The following is a 9,835-nucleotide window of genomic DNA, read 5'->3' on the forward strand; positions in this document are numbered from 1 at the left end:
ATAAAGGTGTTGGAGATGGAGGAAATGAATTAGGAATGGGCAAAGTAAAAGATGCTGTAAAGAAGCACATAAAAAATGGAGATGTTATAGCTTGTGATGTTGAAGCTGATTTCACGATTGTAGCTGGTAAGGGATTTTTTGGGGGGTGGGAGAGTTGTTGATATTTGAAAATACAATTGACAACTAATTTATATTGGCCCTTTCTTTGTATGACCAAGTCATCACTGGCAAACAAATCCATCTCTGTATTATGTCCATTTTCTGAATAGTTAAGCAACTACGGTGTCAGCAGGAATGACTGAAAATTGAGGATGTTCCGTGAAGAACATGCATTTAATTGAAAATAGTAGGGCAAATCCTGAATATTCTTGAAAAATCACACTTTAAATAAAATAACAAGGAAGACTGCAGAAGTGATCTGTGTAAGAATTAAAATGTCTATACACATATGAATTTTCACTCTAATTGATGAGCTTCTGTGGGTGTGAGCCTGTCAGGGTCATCAGTCATATTGCTCTTACATGAAGAGATGATAAGTCCTTTCAAGAGCCACTCAAGGACAGATATACGTTCTTAATCCACAACAAAAGTTGAATGCTATAGTTAAAATTCTTTTCTACCCTAACGTCTTAACCAGCACAAAAGAAAATTTGCAGTGAAAGAGATATGTTCAGCAAGGAACAATTTATGAACTGAACAGTCCATATTGTACTTAGGCTCAGGTTTCTAACCTAGGTGTCTAACACCCTTGATACTGAACCAGCAGGTGCTGGGGAGAAATGAGGGTGTGGTAACAATTACATCTGCTTCTTACAGTTATATGTATATAGTATCTATGGTGGCTGTTTGGCAATTCTGGTAATTTTTACTTTGAAAGCAAACCCGGCAAAGGGAAGTGAGGCAGAGATTTGGACATGTTCAAGTGTGGAAAACTACATGCACTAAAACAACTTCCACAGTTTTTGAAAATTTTGCTATTCTGCATCTCTGGAAAAGGTACCGGGCAGCAGAGATACCTTCTCACAGCAGGTTTCAAACCTAATGAACTCCAATACAGTCTTGACAAAGAGGCTGTCAAACAAGACTGTGTAGACTTATTTGAAAATTTATGGATATTAGCTACGTTAGAATGTCTTTTTGTATATGTTGCTTACACCAAGAACACATCCTCAAGACACAGTTAGTTTCACCATGGCTTCATCTTATAAAATAGCTAAACTTGTTAATTGGTCATCATTTGTGGACAAAAAGGGATTCTCTGCAATGGTACAGCATTCTGTTATAAAATCTGACACCAGTGAAAATTTGCCTGGTTAAGGACACTTTATCAAAATCTCCTGCTTCTGTGTGGTTAAAAGCAAAAGGCACCGGGCTGTAGCACGGCTTCTCACAGGTCATGGGCTTTACTTTAGGCCAAGTGGAATTGTGTTACAGAGCAAGCCCATTTGAGTTTTGCTTTGTTGGAAAGACAAACCACAAACTAAGCTAAGTGGAAACTTGCAGAAATTTATTCTGAAATACTACTGAAAAGATTTTAATATGTTAACCAATTGTGTAGTTCTGAAAGAAATGTTCCAAATTCAGGTCAATATTTAATTCATATCCATGTTCCATTTCACCATTGCTACGTGACACTCAGTTGTATGCAGTGATGACTTATGCAGGTTAGGTATCTTTGCAATAACCGTAATAACCAGTGTTTATTTTTTACAGTTTGGTTTCATGGTGACATTCTTTTGCAGGCGTCTCTAACTGGGGAGGCTATGCCATTGCTTGCGCTCTGTATATTCTCAGCACTTGTGAAGTACATGACCGCTATCTGAGGAAAGCTGTTGGGTTTCCACAGTTATCAAAGAAGACGGTCTGGCTATCGGCGCTTCCATCAGTTACCAAGGTAATTTCTGTAGGACCAGGGAGTTGTGACTTGCCTGTGACATGTAGATCGAATCGGCTACAGCCGCTAAATGCTGCCCAGTCCAGTTCAATAGCTTACTTTCACATGGTCTTTTGGTGACTTTTGGGAATCCTTGGTGAACGAGCAGCCATGCTGTACTTAGAATATTCCGCAAAGGATACAAGACAGATTGGACATAAAAGTCCTCAAAAATGAATGTATTCATATGCTGCAGCTTCAAGCACAAGACAGTGCTACAATTTTATGGGCAGTGCAGGAAATCCTTGTATTGCAATACAGTGATTAAAATTGCCTGTTCACTTCCTTAGCATCATTCATGATTTTATAAATCTGTTGTATCCTCCTTTAGATGTCTTTCTTCCAAAATCAAATGTCACAGTCCTAATACAGAAGCCACTCCATAGTTCTGATCTTTGCAATTTATGAACTTCTCACCTTTTCTAGTTATGTTAGAACCTTTCTATAGTTAGTTTTGAATGTTTCTAAATTAATGTTGGAGAAAGATTTACAGGTGTATATTTTTAAATGTGGTTTGACTAATGCAGCTCTGATATTCTGGGAATGTAAAGGTTTCAGACTGAGAAAAAGTAAAATAACTGAGAGGAGTGAGAAATGACTGTGATCTGTGCTCATCCTGCTAAGCACGTGGCTCCATTTTTAACTTGGCAGTGTTAAAAAAAAAACCTATATCCTCAACGATCAAGTAATGTTTGTTCTACCATATTTGTAATAACTTAGGAACTTCAAGTCAGTTTTATTGGCAGAGTACCTCTATAGAGACTTGGACAAAACCAGTAAGTTTGTGACCTCTAAGAATGCTGAGCAAAATGTAATCCATCTACTGTAGATATGGCCCACAACAGTGGAGTATTTCTCCTGAGATAACAGTACATTCTGCATGAAATCCCAAAAAAAAGCACCTCTTAAGTATTTTAGAGTAAGTCTTACATTTTTTAATTATTGCTGTTTTGATTTTTCATCTAAAGGTCATAAAACCGAAACTGATCCCAACGTTTAGCATAGCCATGTAGCCACTTATCCTTTGACTTAACAAAGCATATGGCACCTTTCAGTGCAATCTTTTCCAAAACCAGATTAATTACTTTTCACTTTTCAATGTTTTTTTCCACTTGCATCTACTTTTTTTTCCCCCTTAAATTAACATATCCTAGAAACTACTATGATCACAATTCCTGGTAATGAGATACTGTAATTAAATGTGATATTGTGTACAGGCAATCCTTCTTGGTTTTGTTTTACTAAGCTATACAGCTGGGAATATTGATAATGATCCAATAATGGGCTATTCAAAGTGCAACGCTAAAATCTCCTGAGGTAAAATTAATGGAAACAGTTTTGTGGAGGAGAGAAAATTACAAGAGAATATAATATCTTTAATTATAAATCATGCAACAGTAAACAGTGCAGAAGATTGAACACATTAGTGTTCACGTATTCCATTAGTATAAAAAATAATTCAGACCATTTATGTTTATATGGCTACTTTCTGCCCAATCCAGTTTCCTTTAATGCTGTGATAATTACCGTAGTAAGATAAAGAGCACCATCACACATATGCCCCTCAGTGTTTATATTTGTCTGTTTGTAACTGGAAAGAAGACATTTGAAGGGGTGCCTAAGCACCAAACAGCTTTCTTATAATGTGTCTTACATTTCCTCCAAAAATGGCATTCCTTCCATGAAAACTATAGATCATACTTGCTAAATGAAGACTTTCCCTGAAACACAAACGTTATTTCTCTACAGCCTCAGGTTCAAGCAGTGTCAGGATTGCGCTGCAACAAATCCCAGACCTGTGGAGCTCTCCGTTCCCACTGAGCACTGAGATGATTGTTCCAAGTGCATGGATTAGTCTTTACATATATTTTAGTAAGAGATACTGCAAAGCATTTGTTCCTTGTTGAGAACTTGATGAGCAAGAAACAATTTGATCTAAACAATCTTCACTTACCTTTCAGTTGTAGAGTTGAATCGTAATTATGTTGGTTAATACTATATTGGTTTGATTTTTCAGAAGTTCATGGTACTTTTATATTGAAGTGACTGTAGGGAAATACATTAATTCTTAGACATCCAAATGCAGCTAATGCTGAGCAGCCTACAGTGAACTCTGCATTTCTTTGCATCTCACAACCGGGTTAATATGTCAGGCAGTTGTTCTTTTACTGAACTCTTTATTAATGGTAAGAAATGAACTGTACAGTATTTAGTTCGAAATTATGACCTATAAGAATATGAATTACTTTATACATGAGCAATATATAAAGATGTGAGATTTGTTTTAGTATTCTTTGTTAGCTTTGTCATTCATAAGGGAGGCTTTTTCCCTGAATAAAGTGCAAATTAACAAGTTCTTTTTCTATTAACTTGATTATTTTTTTGATTACCCCACTCCCAACGTATTTATTTACTAAAGAGAGGACTGTGAGCAAATTGCAGCACTTTACAGCTAAGTGTGCGTACTGTACATTGTGTATGTTCCTTACAAATGGAAACAATAGCATTTGATGATAGAATACGGTCTATCAGGCATCGTTATATAGTATTAAGCAAGCAAGCCTGTTTTCCCCATGTAAGCAGATCCGAGAGCTCTAACATGTAACTGTGTACTTTAATAGCTCAACTTGGAACATGCTTTGTTATCTGCTTATGTTACTGTTAAGCAAGAAAATAACTGTTGTAAACATGAAATTGAGTTGCAGTTCTAAACAAAGGATAGTATGCGCTATTTCAGAGAATCCCAAGGCAGCACAACTTCAGGGTTTTCCTTCCCCCCATCCCTTTTCTAAGCAGTCAGAATTCTCATAAAATCAATAGGAAAAGATGATAGCAACAGGCGCGCAGAGGTCACATTTCCCTTCTGTTTTTTTCTTTAAAAATGCATCTGCAGCCAGCTGCTACGCTGGTGAAAGGACAGGTAGTTTTTTGAGATACTTTGGGTGGAGGTTCCTCTGATTCTGTTTTATGCAATATGGGAACTTGAAACCAGGCAGAAAGGGGTCGTGCTTCTGAATTGTCACCAACGTCTTCTTTGAGGGAGTGTGGGGAACAATAATATCATTTAGTAATTAAATAGTAGTCAAGAATCTAAGCCTTTTGTCAGTCCCTAAGTTCCAGATACTACATATATTCTTTGGAACAATTTAAAAATAGTGTTAGCAAATTGCTAGCCAAAATTAATATGGAGGATGTGGTCAGAGCCTCCCCTAGGTTTAAAATAAAGATCTTGATGAATGCTCGTGTCTGATTCAGGATTTTAATTATATTCTATTTCTTTGTTTTTTAAGGAAGAAAAGCTTCTGAAAACACTTGTGCGGCTCGGGGTCCGCAGTGGAAAAACTGCCAGCCTAGAAATGGAAGTGGACGGGCTGCCTTTCTACAATACCCATTCGCTTATGATCGAAAAGCTGCTGCAAGAAGTGCAGCAGTGACTGCCCCTAATGATTTCTATATCAAGAGTTGCTCCTGTGTTGTTTCCTTATTCCCTGGGCTCTCACGCAAGGTGTAAAAGATCAGAAAAAGATGACTTTTCATCTCTTATGTCTTGGCTGTGCACCACCTTTCATTGTTACCTTTACAACATCTCTGTGAAGCAAGAAGGGGGTATCATCATGGTGATTTGGTCTACCTTTCTTTTCTGTAATTTTATAATGGATAATGGGTATTAAAGGATACTATATATTAAGACGTGATCTGTCTTTTACAAAGAACGCTTGTCATTAAAATGAAATATTATTGCATTGCTGTTCCTGTTTTACTAACCTCATAACTGCAAGAGGAAGTAACTCTTGTAGCAACTTGGATTTAAAAATACTTTGTGGTGAGAAAAACAGCTGCAGTGGAGCAGGGAGGTTCAAAACAAAAAAAAACCCACCAGTAAGTGTTACAGTAGTGAAAGCTGTTAAATGCAGCCCCCCTGCACACCACCTGTATGCCCTCTAATGCTGTCTTCTTGTGGTGGTGGATAGTTCGTGGAAGTGTGAGGAGATATGGGGAGAGCTCTAAATGAGCTAATGAAAGTAGGGGCAGCATTGCAGAGTTTCCACGTAAAGGGTAGGCTATACCCTTTGCTTCCTTCATATTAGCAGTTTCCCATTTATGTATTTTGTCCCTTTCTGGGTAGTACAGAAAGCTTGTTGACATTTCAGGGTATCCTGTTCACTTAAATGAATTAAATACATAAATAGTGATTAAAAATTCATGCTTAGAAATTAAAGAACATTTGCATTCCTTATGAAGTAAAATGATGTAAATGAACATTTAGATGAACTCCGGTTATAGAAATTCTACTCCTGACAAGACTAAGTGAAGCAAAATTAAATTATATCTCAAAGACCTACTGATGCCGAACCAGTAGAAGACAAATGGTTGTGAATTGTGCCTGACCTTTGTAATTTAAAGCTGTGATTTTACTTTAACCCCAGATGAGTGTCAGGGCTGAAGTTCTGCTGGTTGCCAGCCCTTGCAGCAAGAGGACAGGGTATATTTGGCACAGCACCTCTCAGGCACTGGTGCTTTAGCTGTCATTTAATGATTATATTGGTACCAAAGGCAAGCATAAACCATTGCACTTTAACGGGATGAGAATGGCAGTTGTGTTTAGCCACTGTTTTTTCTAAAGGACAGTGGACTTCCAGCAGCCAGAAACACCTTGTATCTCCTTTTCTTTCTGGCAGGTGAGTTTTATTTTCCTTCTCTTACATAAGACAAACACATAACTTTTTGAGAATGAGAAAAATCAGTTTGTACCACAAACACCTGCATATTTTGATCATTAATCTTCTGAAGTACTTTAGGATACACAGACTTAAAGCAGTTGGACACATGTGAGAGAAAGAAATCTTAATGCCCTACTTGCTGGTAGATGTTCACACTAACCAAATCTCCCAACATTTATTTTACAGATCAGTCATTTTTCAGATTCATTTTATTTAAAGCCTTCTTGAAGGATGTTGCAGTGAAACTATCTTTGAAGTTTCACAACTAGAAAATAGCTCCTTTAGAAGTCTCCAAACTCTCCAAACTATAAGTGAAATATTTCATATGAATGCTTGAGTTTTTGCCAAAGCCAGCAACCCTACAGGATGGCATATGTTCACTGCTGCACAGAACCCACAAAATGAAATTAGCATCATTTAAAAATGTCTGTTTGGGAAAAGAGGCAGCTGGTTTCCTTCTCTGTGTGCTGCGTGCTCAGTAGCTTACCAACATACTACACTAACAGGTGCAATGTATATAATTCTTTCCAAACACTAACTTTTGTCAAAAAAACTTCATTTTGTAAGCTTTTGCTCTTTTTTCCCCAAAGTACAAGTTTTAACAGTTAGATTTCATTAAGAAATATAAAACGTAATAATTCATTTGTCTTTTTCTCTAATGTGTGTTTTTAAAACCCCTTATCCTGTGCAGTTCCAAGCGCTGTATTTAGTTTGATAGCAATGTGTAGTGAATGTCTAGCAACCATAGCAGGACCCTTGATTGACTATGTTCTGTCTGAGACAGAAAGAAAAGCTCTGAGTGAGAGTTACCTTTCTCCCATATTGGTTACAGTTCTGCAGACTAAGCCAAACAGTTACGATATAGAAAGGATTGATAAAATAGTGACTTCAGGAAAAAAAGAAGGGAAAAAAAAGGGAAAAAAAAAAAAAAGAAAAAACCTTCCCCTTCTCCCCTTCTGTTATGGGTTAGCAGGTTAAATGTTGAGAACTGCAGCAGAATGCTGGACTCTGCTACACAAGTTTCCATCTGATTTTAAACTGCAGCATCTGACCAAAAGCTGACCACATCAAAGTACCAACTCAAATAAGCTTTAATCCCTCGGATGACAATTCGATGTAACACGGCATGCTCTGCATTCCATCTGTCTAATTTAAACAACATGGGTTACTGTAAAGAAGTAAAGCATAAACAGGACAACAAATATTTCATCCTCAAACAAAGCACGTGTGTGTGTTACAGCCTGCCAGGTCACGGGAGTCCAAGTAGTTGGCTCAGTGCTTAAGAGTACACAAGCCCGGCATTATGGCTGTGGTGAGTCCCTGCCTTACGACCCCGTCGGTAGAGACAGAGGAGATCAGAAGAAAGATTAGGAGAAAATAAAGCTAAACAGCACTCATAGTCTGAAGAAAAAAATGCACGTCTAAGGTAATTAATCCAGCTTGGTGAGTGGTCTAAGTATAAAGAAATGTAAAATAATTAAACAAAGCAAATGTTAACCTAAGCAAACCTAATCCCCTCCTGGGAGTGGGGACATGAATCCTTTCTGCAAGAGGGAGGAGAGGAGCTGTAGTCTCACAAGTAGAAACTGTGGGCCAAAGGCATAATATAGTTACTTCAAACACAGAGTGAACAAATATAGGAAGAAAATGATAAAAACATTCTTTATTAAACACATCCCCTAAATATTTCTAATATTGCCCTCTCAAGGTGGTTTCCAGAAAACTGTTAGAATATATTGCCTTTTAGAAACTGGTGACAAGTAAGGCTTTGTTACAATGACATACTTCAGGTACCAGGAGTAGACCCTCTGGCTACAGGATCTTTTGACGTTTAAAAAAAAAAAGAAACAAAACTGATTCTACAACTGGAAGTTATCACCTCCAGGTTGCAGAGAGAGAGGTGTTTCAAGAAAGGTTTGAAACCAGAAAAGCAAAAGGACAAGGCAATATTCATGGTGTAACAGTTACAGATACAAGAAGGTATGATGAGCAGATCACAAAGAATCATAAGAGATACATTAGTATAAGAAAGAAAAAAAAAAAAAAAACAAAACTAGAGAGGAGATAGTGGTAGAAACAATAGTATAGAGCACAACTCCCACACCTTTAACTGCCACTATCTCCTCTTATTCCTATATTTTTTTTCTGTCTAAACCAGGAAACATGTATCATTCATACATCATATGTCTGATATTGTATGTACTGACCAATGACCAAACCATAAGTTGTAGTATCTGCAGGAGAAAGTAGAGTTTAAACAGAATCCATTTAAATTTCCCTGACAAAAGCATTGTTATTTAATTGTCTGCATGGCCTATTCTGCACAAGAAAATTTTGAAGGACACAATCCAAACCTTATCAAGGTTTAGCAGAATTCAGCTGTAACTAAATTTGTCTTTGAACACAGTGACTCAGAGACGTGCATGGGTTCAAAGCACCTCACATACTACCAACCTCCTGTTCTTTTCCAAGTCAACAGACCAAATTATTTATCCCCATCGGAGCCAAGAGTTCTCATACCTCTGGAAGTCAATAGGAGCCTTATGATGATGTTCAACAGTCTGAGATTCAACAGTCAATCAACAGACAGAAAGTCTCAGCAGATGCTGAGTTCCTTATGTGTGTTCTCCCAGAACATCTCATCTTATTGGATTGTTTTAGGAGGTTGGTTCTGGCATGGTCTCTGCAGGCCTTGAAACTGGATGAAGGAGAAGTTATTTCAGAGAGTTACAGGGATGTTACAGAAATGCAATTTTTGTCTTTTGTTCTTTTTAAAAGTACATATGGGGACATTTAATTTATTCTGTCTCCAACCTTTTCAAGAGATGATGACAGCTTGTAGAGAATCATTTTTTCCTAGGTGGCAAAGAGCAATTAAAGACAAATTCAACAGAACCACACACAGTGAGGACTAGCTTATTCCAGTCAATGCAGTCATTAAGACAACAGGTTTTGAGTGGTACCGCAATAACAACAGACACGTGATTGTAACTGAACTGACTTAGCATGTGCCTTCCTCACTACTGCCAAAGTCCAAGCACCTCCAGAAATGACCTCACTGTACTGCATTGCTAATAAGCTTTTGGGAGGTAACACCGTTGTAATACGTGGATAAATCAGATGGATACACAAACACGGCCATAGCTGCAAATTTTAGATTAATGTCATTTTTTGATGAATG

The 9,835-nt window shown here is 37.5% G+C and overlaps 1 protein-coding gene across 3 annotated transcripts in view; it reads left to right on the forward strand.

Moving 5' to 3' along the window:
• Positions 1-5,660, forward strand: part of DGLUCY (D-glutamate cyclase) — a 49,553-nt gene extending 43,893 nt beyond the window's left edge. For all 3 annotated transcript variants that reach the window (XM_082485438.1, XM_082485440.1, XM_082485439.1), the window contains exons 12-14: positions 7-126; positions 1,743-1,894; positions 5,224-5,660. In XM_082485438.1, coding sequence (XP_082341564.1) covers positions 7-126; positions 1,743-1,894; positions 5,224-5,367 — 416 coding nt within the window. In that variant the 3' untranslated portion in view covers positions 5,368-5,660. The remainder of the gene's footprint in view (positions 1-6; positions 127-1,742; positions 1,895-5,223) is intronic.
• Positions 5,661-9,835: the final 4,175 nt, after the last annotated feature.

The sequence above is a fragment of the Vanellus vanellus genome (genome assembly GCF_965231255.1).
Source record: "Vanellus vanellus genome assembly, chromosome: 6".
Lineage (NCBI taxonomy): Eukaryota > Metazoa > Chordata > Aves > Charadriiformes > Charadriidae > Vanellus > Vanellus vanellus.